Source organism: Solea senegalensis, linkage group LG9 (genome assembly GCF_019176455.1).
Source record: "Solea senegalensis isolate Sse05_10M linkage group LG9, IFAPA_SoseM_1, whole genome shotgun sequence".
Lineage (NCBI taxonomy): Eukaryota > Metazoa > Chordata > Actinopteri > Pleuronectiformes > Soleidae > Solea > Solea senegalensis.
The window spans coordinates 22,353,679-22,371,243 of record NC_058029.1 but is presented as its reverse complement, the minus strand read 5'-3'; the positions used below and the strand labels follow the sequence as shown (position 1 = coordinate 22,371,243).

Sequence of the window (17,565 nt, the reverse complement as noted above, 5' to 3'; positions counted from 1 at the left end):
CACAAAAAACAAAGTATAAACGGTGGCTTTGAACACCGCCATTGGAATTACCTTATTATAACCAGGTTTGTGTTACCTAATAATTTAATCTAATTTCAGTGAGGAAAAAGTTTTGATGTTGTATCTCATAGCATTGAAAATACCCATGTATAGCTACTTCTTGTTGTACTTTGCAGATGGTCTTAATGTTTTTCCTCTTTTTTGTACCTTACATTTACTGTAGATCTGACAATACGTGAGCCAGAATGCAGGATATAGGGCTGGGCGATATGGCCTTTTATTAATACCGCGATATTTTTAGGCCATGTCGCGATACACGATATATATCTTGATATTTTGCCTTAGCTTCACCAGTATGATGATTTTATATGTCTACATTAAAACATTCTTGTTCATACTGCATTAATATATGATAATTTTAAACTTTCGTGCAAAAAAGGGGAAGTCAAAGTTAACAAAACTGTATTTATTAAACAGTGAGTGGCACAAACTGCACTTTTGTGCATGCTGTAAGTCACATGGCATTTCAAAACTAAAATTAAAGTGCACCTGTTGTGCATAATGCCACTAGGATATTATAGTAAATATATATAATGCACTTTTGTGCAGGATGTCATGCAGGTAATTTCAAAATCAGTAAAATAAGCTGCATAATAGGAAATCAAATGGTGGAAAAGAAAGTGTATTTATAAAGGACCCTCCTTTTTATTTTTTTATTTTTACAATCCTATGGTTTCAAACACAATACCTAAACAAAAACAATTCACAAAAGGTGTATCAGGTCCATTATGGAAAAGTTTGCAGCTTTAGTTTTGGTTTCTTCTGTATGAAATATATGGCACAAATAAAAAGTAAAAAAATATGTAGTTGTATTTTGTGCATGGTATGTTGTGCCTTTGTAACAACAACCAGTGAAGCCAAAACACAAGCCTATCAACGGCATCTGGTTTGAGAGATGCTCGATGGCATGTAACTATATTACCACTGGTACTAAATAACCTTTCTGATGGGGAACTGGTGGCGGGCATGCACAGATACTTTTTTTTGCCACATTTTTCAGGTTTGGGAACATTTCCTCATGGTCGTTCCACCACTGCAATGGATTTGCTTCACTGTCAACACTAACAGACTGGAAGTAAGCAGACAACTCTTTTTCAATACGCTCTCTCTGCGACAGCGTGGCAGAAGATGTTGCTGCAGTTTTAAAGAGGCTTCCCAGGGAATTCTTCCTTAGTGGCTCTGCTGGCTGTGATATTGTTGTTGCATCTTTAGGCAGTGAAGCAGCCAACTCAGCTGTGCCCTGGTCAGTCTCACAGAGCATTGCCTCCATCTCGTTTATGGCTCTGCTCTTGATGTCCTCCACATTTTCTTCTGTGCAGTATGTTATCTTGAACGTGGGATCGACTAAGCTTGCCATGTCCAGCAGGTCGTTAGTGGAAGGATCAGAATACTTCTCCCTCATGTAATCCAGGATGGAGGCTTTGATAGACTGGGACAGTGGGGTGTCATTCTCCTGACATGCCAAGAGGCTCACCGGACAGAGCGTTGGTGAATTCCAGGAGAGGTTTGAGAGCCTTGTGCACTGACTCTAGAACTTCCAGGTCTTGTGAGGTGAGAACGAGATGCCGGGTTTTCTTGTCTGCAGCTAAGACTTGAGAAATAGCTTGCTCCTGCTCCAGTACCCGCTCAATCATCTTCTCTCGGGATCCTCACCTGGTAGGAGACTCACCGATGAGCTGGTGTGCAGGGAGATTCAGCTCTTGCTGCATTGTGGCCAGGTCTCTCCTCGTTTCAACTGAAAGAGAAGCTGCTCACAACCTTCTTGCACACAGCAACAGCACGGTCAATACAGGGTCCTTTATGCTTCTCTCTGAGAATGAAAACAAACATTTAAAATGTTATAATAATTTATAAGGGTATAGTAACTGTGAAGAAATCCACTCAGCCTAACACCAAACTAATTCTTGGTAATATTTTTAATTTTTATATAGTACTGTGTAAAATTGAAGATGCTGTCAAAAAATATAAGTTTCAAAATATAAAAAAATGCCCAATAAAGAGCAGTCTACTGACACACTAATTCAGAAAAAGAAAGAACATGTAAGACAATAAAAACTCTAAAGTGCCTAAGCTATGCAAAGTATGTACTTTTTTGAAAAATCACCCACTCACACACTCAGACACAAACACTCTCTCTCTCACACACACACATACATTAATTGCATAGGTATAAGATTATTAAGTTCTGTGTTATGACCATGCAGTAGGCTATTATAACATTGCTCATAAATTAATAAAGATAATTACTATTTTATCAGAGTGGTAAACACTCACCAATTGCAAGATGCAGGCGATGGCCAAAACAGTGTAGATGTGTCCAGTGGTTCAGGCTCACAGCTTTGATGATGATGATGATGATGATGATAGCGCTGTTATCGGTGGTGATGCACGCCTGACGAGCTTCATTTAAGTTCCATGACATAAGAGCATCTTGCAGGCCTTGTGCGATGATCCCGCCAGTGTGATCCTCAGGAAGAAAGCTCGTCTGAAGGCACTTGCTTTTCAACTCCCAATTGTCTATATAGCAGACCGTCAAACTGAGGTATGGCTCACATGTTCAGCTGCTCTATTTGTCGGCAGTTGTTGAGAGGTGGGTCACATTTACAAGCTGACTGGCCAGCTCTTCCCTCACTTTAATGTACAACTCAAATATATTTGCCACTCGGCAGATTATATGTTGGGTCAAGTGTGTTGATGAGCTTTCTGAACCCGGGCTTTTCGACCACACTAACCAGGGCCATGTCTTTCGCGATGTGGTGGGTTACTGCGCACGTTATCTCCTTCTGTTTTTGACTGTTTTTGTCGTACGGTGTTGATCTGGAAATAGAAGGGGCAAGACTCAATTGCTTGAGTGCTGGTTGCTTCGGCATTTTCTTTGATATGGTACAGCCCTGAGATGTTGTCGTATAGAGTTTCAAGCACTCTTCATTTTCTAGCGGGTGGTTTCTTAAATGATGATATAAATTTGATGTACTGCTACTTTTTGAAGTGACGCTTTTGCGACATATTTTACATATCACCGTTGTTTGTTCAACATCTTCCTTCTCGAAACAAACCACTGCCAGACAATGGATCCTGTGCTGTTTTTCTTCGGATTTAATTCGTCCTCCATATGTTACCGTTTACCACCTGCTGCCGCTACCTTTCTGCTGGGCGAGGGCGTGTGACTTTGCACGCACGACAGACTGACGTATGTAACTAGGTGCGCTTGTTTTGTCTCTCTGTGAGAGGGAGACACGAGAAAGAGTGTGAGAAGCCTGGAGTTAAATGTCCGTGGCTAAAAGCAAATGCATGACAACGTATACTCGAGTTTCACGATATAGTCATTTTCTACATCGCACAGACAACAAGCTGCGATATATCGAGTTTATTCTATATATCTGCCAGCCCTAGCAGGATATGAACATGCTTTTTGAGGAAATGGCACAATAGCTATGGAGTTCTTTTCTAGCATTATTCTTTGTAAGATTATTGGCTTGCATACTGAACACTCACTCCCCTTAGTGCTCAACAGCCATCTGTCAATTTCAAGATTGAAGTGATTATTCTTCAACAGAGAAATGTCTTGGGTGAAAAGAAATACTACTGAACTTTCTTTTCAACTTCTTACACACTGGTGATTTGGCCCAGAATAGACCTTAATGGACAGCAAAGTCTCCAGGATGATCCATCATTTCCTGGCCACCATTGACAGCTGTTTTCATGTCTTCTAATCAAAGAGCTATTAAGAACTCATTAAAATGCAAGAAAGGAGAGGGAGGGGTGATGTGATTGCATCCGATCACGTGCAGACCTCAATTCATCAAGTAATTAGGCCTACGGGAAAAGTAGGTTACTTTTCAATGAGGATGGCTGCGTTTGATTCATGTCAAAGTGGAAAATGTGTTCGATGTTCCACAACTTCACATTCCTCTTCACCTTCTTAACCAAACACACCAAATCACTGGAGCCCTGTGTTGAAACACTGGACTGTCTTTTGTACTTTAATCATCTTATCTTTCAGTAGTCACACAGTTTCTTTCCAATGATGTACAGTCATAAAGTAGTTTGATTGTGCCATTTAAAGAGGATCAATATGATGGAGTATTAGGGTCAAACTGAAGAGAAATTAAAAAAAATTTTTTTCGAGAATAAAGTCTAATGTATTATTATTAAATAGCAGTAGAACGCAGATGTAACCAGTGATACCCTGCAGTTGATCGCTACCAGCCATTTCCATCTTACAAAAAAGATGGTTTTCTCCAAGTTTGAAAAGATCGTGACAGGAACTCAGTCTGTTTGGAAGAAAGAATCAGTCTTGATGCTAAAGATGATGTGGTGCTGATGTGTGAAAAATATTAAAGTATTTCTTTATTTGTGAAGGCCAAATCAAAATGTTCCTTCACAAAATGCTCCACGTTTCTTATCTTGACACAGGTTGCAGCTGATCATCTGAGATTTTGCTTGAATAATAATTACAAATTCATTTTCATAATATTATGACTTTATTCTCGAACGATTATGACTTTATTCTCATAATATTAAGACTTTATTATCGGAAGATTTAAAAATAATAATTCTTCAGTCTGGCCCTAATACTCAGAGTACATACTCGTAGTACACAGTAATATATCACTAAACCCAATCAACTTGTGCGTTATCCTAAATGATAAATTTAGAAAAGAAAATTCTTCCACCAAAATACTATGAATGTTAGGTTCGAGATAGATTTTAATTTAACTGAGACACTGAACTTATCGCTCATCACTTCTCAATATCTTTATACACTCTCAAATGAGTATATAATTTCTTGAAAGGATGTTTTTCCCTTTTCTTTTAGACTCTACCAGCATCCCTCCATGCTGGGACCTTGCCTTTAGTGTGGATATTGTGTAATAAATTACACTCGTAAGTGCTTATGTACCAAAATAGCCCTCTGAAAGGGAGGTGTTGACTTTAATGACCCATTAAAAGTTAATGTGAATCCTACAAATAGGCAAAATATATAAATTATATCAAGTTTCAAGGAAGCATTACGGTATATTCTTTTTATTCTGAGAGGAAGAAAAATCTGTTCGATTTCTGGATTTTGAACCAGCCTTTCTCTTCCTCTGGCAGTGATTGCAGTGAGAATTGTGTTGTACAACTCTGGTCATCTCCCATACGCTGTCTGTGATAGAAATCACTCAAGTAGCCATGACTCTGTCCGACAGTATATTCACTGACTAGGAGAGGACACTCGGCTCTTAGCAGTGATTGAAATTCTGTTTGGGTGAACCCAACACCTAACTGTTCTGCACATACTTTTCCTAAAGTTCTATTGTGACTATAGAACTTCAGAGGAGTTGATCTCCCATTTGATTGTCCTTGGGCAATGTAAAAGAGAAAGATGCTCTGGGAGACTCAAAGAAAATAACCTGCCAGTTACTGCTGGATAATAAACCTGTCCAAAGAAGAGCCAGAGAGTAGAAGAAAAAGCATAGTGAGAAGCTAAACAACTCGGTCATATTTTCCCTGATTAAACACGACAGAGACTAGAAATCCTTTTCACTACAAAACCTTCACTTTTCCCTGCAGTGAGGTTTGTTTGTTTGGCTGTAAATGTGTATACATTTGTGTTGTTTGAGTTCCCTCTTGGCCATTTTAAGTCTTTGTTGAATTGCTTTGAGAAAAATGTGTGTTTTTGACTGGATCCCAGACAATTTTTTTGTCTCTCTGCCTCCTACTCACTCCCACTCACTGGAGATATTTTTCACACATTAGTGCTATTGTCTTTTTTCTGTTAGTTGCAGCAATGAACTTTAGTGGGTTGCAAGTTCCAGCTCTCTGATCATGTTCAATCCTCTTTGAACATGAACTTTTTTCCAGTCCTATTTTTACTACTAGCTCAGATTCTACTTGTATGTCCAGAGCATCACAACTGACTTGTTCTCAAATAGCAGAACAAACGGATCATATTTATTGACTGGGTCATGGGATGTCTGAAGGTCATAAAACACAGCACACAACATGCTTACCTTGGTTGATACTGAATTGCACACATCTGCTCTATTATACACAAAGGGAAATATGTTACTTCTGTAACATATTTCAATAATCAATAACTATTATCATTCATTTAATTGCAAAGGTTGAATCAGGCACCAATGTTTGCTTGAATGCCACAGTGCTTCTGTTTATATAGGTTTAACAATGAAATGTTGCAAATGTAAAGGCTGCAATTTAACCATTCTGGTTTTGATTTTATATTCTCTGCTGGTTGGAATTGTAATCCATTCATGCTGAAAACAATGTTTACCTCTTCCTTGCGTTTAGAGTATAGCAGAGAATTATTCCAGGAGATGCAGTTAAAATATATTTTATCTTTAACACAGTAGATATTGAGCTGAAGCTTTACTTTAAAATTCAAATCACAGTTGTGGAAACTGTCAAAGAATTTGCAATTGGTTACTTTATCCAATTTGTTTAGCCCTATTGTATACCTGCTATTTTTTGGTTAGAAATTCAACATCAGATTTGTTCAGGTAAGGGGTTTGATGACCGTGATCGTGTAAATACATGTGGTGAAGCCCTATTCGATCACCATCTGATCACATAAAACTCATTCTAATCCCAGGTGTAAAGGAGGCATACAGTATAAGTCATTGAATCAGTGGCACTTGGACTTTCTTGAAGATATTTCATCTCTCATCCAAGAGGCTTCTTTAGTTCAGAAAGTTGGTGGGAAAACCGAGGAAGAAATGTGGGCAGTGCTCAACTCCAGTTTCAGATGCACTGATTCTGTTTGCCATACAGTATATTTTCATGGTAAATGCAAAGGTTCTTGGCATTTAGTTATACTGAAAAGTGTACATTATCGACTATGTAACAGTTCCTTCAGTACTGAAACTTTGTTTCAGGAACAATTCTGTAAAAAAAATTTTTTAAGTGCATATTCTCAGTCTGAAAAGGTGGTGTTGGTGATCCCAAAATATAAACAATATAAAATTACAGTAAATGTCTGACCTCTTAGATATAATGTGTGTTAATATTCTGTTTAGCTGCCACTGGAATTATGATCAATTCAGGCTCTTTTACACTGTGCATTTATTCCATTTCCCTTGTTATCTGATGCAGTTTAGGCTTCCAGTGGGGTATCTGATCACACTAATAATCTAGCACATAATAAACAAAAAATCAACTCAAGGATTATATGTGGTCCCTTGGAAAATATTCCATTGATACAGATTGCGACACTGTTTTCTTCTCTGTGCAGGGCAGTTCAATGGGAAAATCACTTCCTTGTCTATACTGTAGTGACAGCAAAGAGTTATTGCGAGAGGGGGTTCCCTGCTTGGATACAAATTCTGATCTGTGTTTTTTATGTTATTTTAAACTTGAATTGGAGGATCTCTTTCATCAAAAAATATAATCAAAAGGCACATTTCACTCAAATGCACAACAAATGTTTTCTTTATCATGATTTATTAATTTCTTTTTCCACATAAATACATTAATAGTGACATTACTTAAACAGACTGTACAATGAACCACAGTGAAATGGGTAAAATGGCTTTAAACATTTAAACAATGCTTTAGTGTTTGTCCTTCCTTGACTTAACATGCCCTACTTAGCAAAAGGCTGACCTGTACTTTGGATTATTTGCACAATTCACCTTATCTCTATTATAAGACAAATTGTAAACATTTACAGTACAATCACTGGATCACTGGCCTCCTAAATACAGCACTTTAACATGCACTACTTGCCAAACTTTAACTGTTTGAGTCTTATATTGGCTGGATGGTTCTGTGCCACTTATTTTAAGTCCAAGCACTTTAAATACTGCTTATACTTCACAAGTCAGTGAATACTGCGATGTTCTGTAAATGCAGCAGTCAGAAAAATAACAAAATCAATTAATTATTACTCAGGTTTGAATACAATGTTGCCTTTTCACTGTTTAATATAATGGAATGAACTTCAACCTAAAGTCTAAAGTCTAAATACAGTATAACACAAGGTTTCACCTTACTATTACATTCAGTCATATACAGTACATTGAGCAGACACGTGTTCACAGCTCAGAGGCACAGATACATGTTTCATCTGTACCTCTGTCATGTGCTAAACAAAGTGGCTGTATGTAATTCACAGTATACCACCTGGTTTTATGACATTACAGCTGTGTATACAAGATTGGGCTGCGGCAATTTAAGACCTTGCTGTTGTTGTTGTAGCTTAAGCTGCACCATGACCCCACCTTCATTTTTACACTTTGGAGTTTTTTTTACAGTTTTTTACATTAGTTACAATACTGTTGTATACATAGTATACAATAGACATAGTATACATCACTATTGTGATGTATGCTGTTCCATATATGATGTTATTGGAGGTCAGAGCAGATTGAGTAGCTTTAACTTTTGCTGGACCTTCAGAGCAACACAGAGCTTAGTTTACAATTGACTGGTTATTGTTACATTCATTCATACATTATTTAAATTTGACAATAAAGCCTCAGTGTGGTACACTGCAAACAAATGATGGACAATTTATCAGTCATGACACCATGTAGACAATCAAAATGGGAATATGACATGAAACCAATGATCCTAGACTAAACTAGACTAAAGACTAAAGACATCAGAACCACCTGCGCTAAAAGTGCGAAAAAAGATTGAGAATCAAATTGAATCGTGACCTTAAAATTGATTTTCCGATTTGGAAAATCGTGACACTCCTATTATTCAATGATTTATTATTTCAATTTGTTTGAATGTGACCATAGAGTTGGATTATCTCTACGCTTTGTTCAGTTGCAAGGTAATCAGATTTATTTTAATATTTGCTGTAAGGCTGATTGCCCACACTGTAATTTAAAAGGGACCAGGCTGGGTTTGTGTATTTAAGGAGTGTAATAAGTTGCAATAGTTTGTCATCCTATTTGATAGCACACAAATACACATGCTCACTGTGTTTGAAGAGATTGGGCTATTGTTTGAAACAAAACAAGGCAATTTACCTCATGAGTCTGTGCAGTCACTAGTGATGCAGAGGTTTTTTTCAGCCAAGTACCACAAGCAGACTGGTGAATTTGCCATAGCTTAACAAAATAACAAAACTGCTTTTTTCACATTTGAACACAGCATTGGCAGCATTTGTACTGCCTTACAGTGTAGTTGGGAAAACTTCCGGAGTGCATGAAAGTAATTTTTGCAAAAAGGGTTAGATTTGAGTGACAGTCATAGCATAATTTAAATTTAAGATGGCTGCACAGTACAAAAAGAAAATGCAACACACTGACATGGGATTTTAGGATTATGTAAACAATTCTAATTTAACTCATCTGAACACACTTTTACTTTAATGGCAATGTAACAAATACTGTCCATGTAAAATTACTTGTATGAAAATGTGAGGGTTCAGGGATTTGAAAACAATACAGTATAGCTATATTCCCTTTGCATATCGCATGAAGAGGTTAAATCCAGGAAAAAATAGAATTAATAAAATAATTTAACATTTACATTTTTCAGCTATTTCGTGTCTGTTAAAAATAAGTTATATTAAAACAATGAAGATTTAGGTTCTGCAGTCACTAAAGCATCCAATCTTAAATGCTCATTAATGTCGTCTTTTTTTTTTTTTTCTTTTTTAAAAAAAGGTCACTGCAATGAAAACATTTGTTTATCTACAAACCAATATGAGGAAAAGGCTTACAGAGATTATGAAGTGAGGAACCATTCTTGAATTCCCCAGAGCAATTTTCTTTGATCGCTCCTCTCTTCTGTATATATCTCCTCCTTCCTCCTCCTTTTTGGTACCAGTCCAGGTTCAATGATTGTTTGTCCTTATGTATTCACAACCGTCTTTGGATGCGCTTTGAAGAAGTATTGCGGGCATCCAGTTTTGTTTGTAACCTGATTCAAAATTGGGAATGCTACATTGTGTGAGCTGACATGGCTGGTGAGAATAAGGAGAAACTGGTTGAGATGGGAAATAATGGGTGTTGCAGTATTGTTGGGTTGCTGTGTTTACACTGCTATCATCACATCCAGAGTCTGACCACTCAGAGCTGTCGAACCTCTGAAATGATGCTAAAAATGGCGTCTCCATGTTAAAAGTTATGACGTCTGATAAAAGAGGTGGGGCCATGTTGTCTATGCTCCTCTGTAACATAGTGAGAGAAGGCAATGTGAGTTGTCCATTGGTGTCAAGCACTGTGTGCAACAGCAAAGGCCCGTCTGAATTGCTGTCACAGTCATCCACATCTGGTGAAGGTGGTACTCCAGCTACTATCAGCTTTGTACTGCAAGGCAATGGTATGGTACACATGTCTCTGGCTTCCATGGTAGGCTGCTGAACATCTTCATTCCCTTCTGCAGGTACATGGGCAGCCACTGCACTGTAGATTTCAGAGGACTGGGCACTCACATCCAGGAGTTGTGGCATTAGACTGTTGACAAGAGTGTCCACAGAAGACCCAGTGTTGCCTTGCCAGGCTTGGCTTGGGATTTCCTGGGGCGAATAACCTCCACACCTCACAACAGACACATTTGGCTTCACCTGGATTGTGGCGTAAACTGTTGGTTCATTCGCAGTGCTGACCACTGGTATAGAAGTGATACAGCGGTCTGGAGATTGCACCTTACATGAGTTGCCAAAGTTGGTTTCCTGTTGAGAAAACCAGGAAAGATGAAGAGTGCTTAAACAGCTTTTTATACATGTACAATAAATACATAATATAACATTGAGGGGGAAACCATGCATGACACAAGACTGAAACCACAAAACATTTTTCATTACTGAAAGCACCATGAGTCACTGGGCACAGTTTCTCCCCAGTGTTTCAGCATGTTTAATTATTCTGACATTGGTGCCTCAAATGGGTACACTAAACATGTGCAGTGGAATTCATCTGCCCAAGGGCTTGGCTTTCCTGTAAAGCAACATTTCCTGGTTGTAACCAGGAAATGACTTGCTGGAAGAAAAGGTCTTACCAATGAAGGTGGCAATATGGTTTTCTTTCCACCCCTCACGTAGTTGCACATCCACACGACAGACATTGTGATTATGGCCACCAGAAGACCAGCACTTGCGAAAAGCCATGTTAAAATCATCTGATGATTGTCTGAAGGAAAAGAGCATTGGTGTAAATGGGTAACCCCAACCACTTATAAATGGATTGTGAAAAATTCCCGTTATGACAAACAAGCTCAGGCATGTTCACAGGGAGCAGCACTGTAACATCCCTGTGACGTAGACTGAATGTAGAGCATTTCTGGATGTGCCAATAACGGTAGTAGTTCAGGGAAGTATTTTCTTATTGATTAATGGAAACTAATCTTAGCAAACATCTCCACAGCACATGGCGATGCCAACTTATGTGATCATTTTTTGGAATGTCTATTTAGCTGTCACAGGGCAAATGGCAGGGGGTCCACCCTGGACAGGCCGCTAGTCCATTGCAGGGTCAACAAACAGAGCAGAAAAAACATTCACTCTCATACCGCTGATCAATTTAGAGTGTCTGCATGTTTTTGCACTGTGTGAGGAAACCAGAGTACCTGGAGAGAACCCACGGGGGGGTGAACATGCAAAATCCACACAGGAAGGCCCTTAATCCAACTGGGATCAAAGCACTTTCCTTCTTGCTGTGAGGCAACAGTGCTAGCCACCCCTTTTATTACTAACATTCACATTTTACCAGTTTGAGGCTTGATTTGTGGAGGCTAGTAAGTGAAAGCTTACTAGGTAAATGAAGAATGGCTCTGGCCATGTAAACCAGATGTATAAAACAAAGAAAGACATAGTAGAGAGAGTTGTGAAGGTGTAAACTGCACTTTGTAGTTTCACCATTAGATGTCACTAATTCTTACACACTGGACCCTTAAGTGAAGTCAATTTTCTAATATATATTATATTATTATAATGCTAGACCTGCTACCTTTATCCACCTTTTTGTATCTGTAGTTGTTTGATGCTTGACATTAACTATTTTTATTTATAACAAGTGATTCTCACCTTATACAGTATGTCCACTTGCCACTTCATTAGGTATACAGGACACCTATTAAAGCAGGGGTAGGCAATTATTTTCCCCAAGGGGCCACAAAAAAATATTGTTGAGGGCTGGGCCAAATTTGAATTAATTTTAATTTAATTTAATCTAAAAAAATCAGTAAATTGTTTTGGTGTAAATTTTGCAGCATATAAACACAATTACTAACCAACTCTATTGAAAATATCAAAATATACACTATATAATGAATACTATTATACTATACTACTGTGGTGTAGTGCAGTGACCACCACTACACCCCCCCCGCCCCCCCCCCACTGGGTGAGTTGTTTACATACGACTGACGGTGCTTCGCTGATTAGATAATAAGATAATTAACAGGGAGGGAGATATAGTCTGCCTCCGACTCTTTGTGCGCTCTTCATCTGATAAGTTCTTGTATTTGTCTTTGTGTTTGGTCACGGAGTGGCATTTCAGATTGTAAACCTTAAACACAGCGACTTGTGTACCACAAACTAAGCACACGGCTTTACCTTTGACGCCTGTAAAATAAAAAATATTTAGCAGTCTAAGCCTTGTTGAAAACTCGCCATTCGGAATTAACTTTTCTTTATTTCGACATTTTTAGTGTACGGACGCAGATTTGTGCGTCCGTACGTCAGGCTTTTCAAAATAAAAGCAACACAGTTGTATTGCATGCGCAGCATAAATACTACTGTGTGACTGACACACTGCGGGCCGGACAGGGATGCCCAGGTCTATTGCAGGACTGGCATTGGGTGCAGTCTTCTGCTGCTGTCACCATCTGCTTCATATATTCAAGATTCAGAAACGGTATTTTGCATATCTTGTATTGAATACTTTTTTGAGTTACTGTTGCCTTTCTGTCATTTCAAACCAGCCTGTCTATTTTCCCCTGACTTCTGGCATCCACAATGCATTTTTGCTCCGAGGACTGTCACTCACTGAACATTGTCTGTAAACTCTAGAGAAGGCTGTATGTAAAAATCCCATTAAATCAGCACATTCTGAAATACCAGCCCCTTCAAAGTCTGTTAAATCACCTTTCTTCCCGATTTTGATGCTCAGGTTCAACTTAATTATCACTTATTACTAGGGATGCACAATATATCGGCATTAATATTGTTATCGGCCGATGTTCGTCATTTTTTAACATATCGGCATCGGTCCAATGAGTGAAAGTGCGCCGATTTTAACAACCGATGTTTATACCCATGGAAGGGGAGGTCATGCGGCATTTGTTTGGGCATATGACAGCGTCAGTGACGCAAGCGCAGCACAAGGTGTGTGTGTGTGTGTGTGTGTGTGTGTGTGTGTGTGTGTGTGTGTGTGTGGAGATAATGTCAGCGGTGTGGGCGATTTTTCAGGGTGTCAATTGAAGATACGTGAAAAGCATTATGCAACACTTGCAAAGTCGAGGTAATGCGAGGAGTTACTCGGTTACAGTAACTTTGGCAGGGTATTATTTTTATTTATGTTCATGTTTGTAATTTATGATCCAAACTTTCTCACAGGAGTTTAGTGAGTTGAGGGAGTTAAACTGTACTATAATTTAGTTACACACTTGCTACAAGTGGTAAAGGGTTCTAAAAACCTTTACTTGTAGTTGGTTACTTGTGTCTTATGTGACCTTGTTATTTGGAGGTAAAACATGTTTTGAAAATAAAGGAAGACATTAAAAAATTCAGCTTGCATGATTTTCATTCTGTACAAACTTTTATCATCTCAGAAACTTTTCATCGATATCGGTAGATATCGGTTATCGGCCATAGCAGCAATATTAATATCGGATATCGGTATCGGCAGAAATAGTCATATCGGTGCATCACTACTTATTACCACTCTGTATATTTACATAGTCTGCTCAATGCTGCTCAATGCTCAATGTTACCAATGCTCACCTGGGAATGTGATACAGAAGGAGGCATTCTCACTCTCTTTGCGACCCCATTCAGAAATAGGCCTGTAGACCACAAAGCCGCAGTACTGAGTTTTGTTGTTTTTCAAATTGATGACGAACCTTCCAGTGGTGGTTTTATTGACCTGGAGACACAGTGGATCATATGTATGGTAACTGATTGATTGAAAAAAAATAAATTAATAGATAAAATGTAATTTCCCATTATATACTGCATATCTTCAGCAGCAGTTTCACCATTTCATTATTTTTAAAACATGGGTTTGTTAAAAAGCAAAGCAAACTGTATGTTTATCAACAATGTTTACAGTGTATATTGTCACGTTGTTGTACTGGAATGCGTTTTGTTGAGATTGTTTCTTTTCCATTGACATTACAGTAGTGAAAATGTCATTAAAAACCACATCACAGAAAGTCTGAATTCAAAAATACTGTATGTTATTAAAAGACAGACTCACCAATGCAGCCCAGTGTGGTTTAGTGATCTTTAAAGTATAAACAACAGCAGTTTTTGAATAACCATGTTTGCTGTTGCTGATGATGTCTGCAATGGAGGCTCCTTTTGGCCCCAACGGCAGCGTGACATTAACATACAGGGATGACCCAGTTGTGTGTGTCAACAAGGTGGGTTGACCAAGAACGGCTGTTGAGATGAGGAAATATGAATTAAGAAATATAGCAGCAGAATCAGGCTGAAGAAACAAACCAAAACTTAAATGAACATTAAGATTCTTACTGTGTTCTAGAGGACTAAACCTGAAGTCGGTGCGGCCAAGCAAGTGACCATTAACGGATACCCGGGCATGGTAATAAAGATCAGGAAGTGACGGGGTCTCTGCAGTCAGGTCACACAACAGATCAGTAATGTTTTGACACTCCTCTTTTATCTGGTACTGCCCTGTTGCGTCACTGTAATGAATGCAATGAGTACAATGTGATCTTTCTCCAATACTTAGCCACCATGAACAATGTGGTGTATGTTTACTGGTACATATTGCACTTTTGACACCAGTTAATATTCCTGTTGGAGGACATGCTCACAATATTTATATTCTGTTGTGAGATTAATCAGAATTATTGCAATCATTTTGAATTCTTTCCAAAGTTCCAGCATTTAGTTTTTGCATTGTATGTCTGTGCTCTTTCTTTGTTTTTGTTTTTTTCCCCCTATTTTCAGTGTGAGTGTTTGGAGTGACAACACAATGTCCTATTAAAAAGTCTCATATTGGCTTGAGATATGCTTTTTAAAATGTTTTTTGCACATTGGAAGTACAGTGGATTGAGCCATCATTTCCAATTTGAAAGCATGTTGAAGTGTTGGACAGTTTTGAGTTTTGAGGGGGACTTGAAAAATTAGGCTTGTTATTAATTCTGTCTACCGGCATCTCTGCACTAAACCTGTGCACTTAAAGTTGCACTGAAATAGTCCGGACCGGTTTCTCATTTCATCACAGTCTGTTATTGAGGAGGACAAATGACAGCATTTCTGTTTTTAATTAGTTGATATTCAATGTGCATAGTTAGGCCATTCTTTCACTTGATCTTTTTTCATTTTGAAAATCATTCCAGAAACTTGAAGTGATGGGGCTTGTGAAAAAAGTCAATAGGGTAGGGGTGGCACTTGACATTTGTCTCAGAAGCAGCATCAGGAGTAATTAGACGAGATGGCATTTCCACTTTGAAGAGGCTGTTTTAGAAACCTGAGTGAAACAAAATGTATTTTGATGCCGGCAGATTCCCATTATAAGCCCAGTGCTGTCCATACTAAAGTTGAGAACAGCCTCTAAATTAAATTATACAGTTTCTATATTTTGAAGGATATAGCATCCTATGAAAAGACTCCAGCCTCACTCTGGACGAGTCAGCAGCATGTCTGCATTACGAGATGTCTTGCTTTTCATTTAGGCACACATGTTAACTAATGAGAGTAGCCACCTTTCTGTGCAGAGAATTAGAGCATGAGTAGAGCAAACTTCTGTCATCCCGGTTCTTACCTCCAGTATTGGACACTATATAGCATCTCTTCTCCTGGATAGGCAGGTTCCACAGCCTCCCAGTGTAGTGTATTGTTAAAGTTTTTGGAGATGAAACGTACTCTCCCATTTCCACTCTCAATCGAAAGGCAAGCTAAAGCAATAAATGCAGAGGAGGAAAATGTGTGATTATACGGCAGTCTGTTCTTTTGTTCTCACAGAGCCTGGTTCATAATAACTACAATGTGGAAATATTCACGTATCCTAAATGTGTCAGATTTATAATATGGCACAGTTTATTCCATATATTTTGTAGCTCTTAATGTAGCATTTTAGAACACTATTGTTTGCTGTAACAAACACTTTAGACAACCTTTAGTACTCTCATATCTCGCATTTAACTACATTGCAGCCCAGACTTTAAAACCCAGCGTATGCCATGAAACTGTTCAAGTGCCAGTATCCACTCTCAGCCCGTAACGCCATGTTTGACGTTAATCTTTTCATACACCTGTCAAAGCCTTAGTTAACCAGGACTACAGAGACATTATGCAAGATGGACTTTGTTTCAGTGGGTTGGTGAAACTCAATGTTGTGCCATGTTGCTTGTGATATAGTTAACATGATTTGAACTAATGATGATCTCTTTCTTCTTAAGCTATCCACACAGCGAGTGGTTTTCCAACCCAGAGCATAGTACAGTTGTAAAGGTATAAACCATGAAGATGTGAAGAACAATCATCATCAAACATAAAATCAAATTACATTAGCATTTTTCATTGAACACTATCATTTTAAATATTCAGTCTTCATTTTGTTGTGGGACTTTCATGTCATGTCAGATGAGAGGGAATAACTCTGTCAAATGTATTAGTATTAGTATTTTATTTATGTCTCCTATTAGGTCTGCTTAGTAGAAAAAAAGCCCATTTAATTAAGTGTTAAAAAAAAATCAAAGATCAATATTAATTCCTCTCTACTCACCATAGCAGAACAACAGGAGAATGAGGACACCCACAGACCACATCTTCATCCCGTGTTATGTGTCACAAAATATACTGAAGTCCTCTGTCCTCTGTATTGAATTGCCACTACGTTTGGAAACTTACACAAAAGCAGTATATAACACCCACTATAAAAAAAAATCAACAACAACAAATAAACAGGCAAACAAAACAAGAGTCCACTACAAAACGGCTACAAATTTCCAGTTAATTCTCTAGTCTAGTCTACTTTTCTCAACGATCTCCGTGTCCTGGGAAAGGAGTGCCTTTGCACAGGTGTGAAGGTGTACTTTGGCATATGTTATCACATTGTTCCTGTTTTTCTTCTACTCCATGTTCCACCCACTTGCATTCTCTCTCCAGACGACACTTCCCTATTACACCCTCTTCCTCCCTTCTCTCTCTCTCTCTCTCTCTCTCTCTCTCCCTCTCTCTCGTCTTCTCTCTCTCTCTCTCTCTCTCTCTCTCTCTCTCTCTCTCTCTCTCTCTCTCTCTCTCTCTCTCTCTCTCTCTCTCACCGTCTTTGCTCGTCTTTCTGGTTTCTATGATTTACTGGAAATGATCGTGATGTGCAGAGGACAGAAAGTGAAAGAACTTGGTCAGGT

At 38.5% G+C, this 17,565-nt stretch overlaps 1 protein-coding gene across 1 annotated transcript; it reads right to left on the bottom strand.

Annotated features, from left to right (window-relative positions):
• Positions 1-8,549: 8,549 nt before the first annotated feature.
• Positions 8,550-17,248, bottom strand: ifnlr1 (interferon lambda receptor 1). Its single transcript, XM_044033249.1, has 7 exons — positions 16,941-17,248; positions 15,978-16,110; positions 14,720-14,892; positions 14,442-14,626; positions 13,967-14,108; positions 11,023-11,153; positions 8,550-10,696 (listed from the first exon to the last, which is right to left on the bottom strand). The coding sequence occupies exons 1-7, from the start codon at positions 16,987-16,989 to the stop codon at positions 9,857-9,859; spliced, it is 1,653 nt and encodes a 550-aa protein (XP_043889184.1). The 5' UTR covers positions 16,990-17,248; the 3' UTR covers positions 8,550-9,856.
• Between the last annotated feature and the right edge of the window lie 317 nt (positions 17,249-17,565).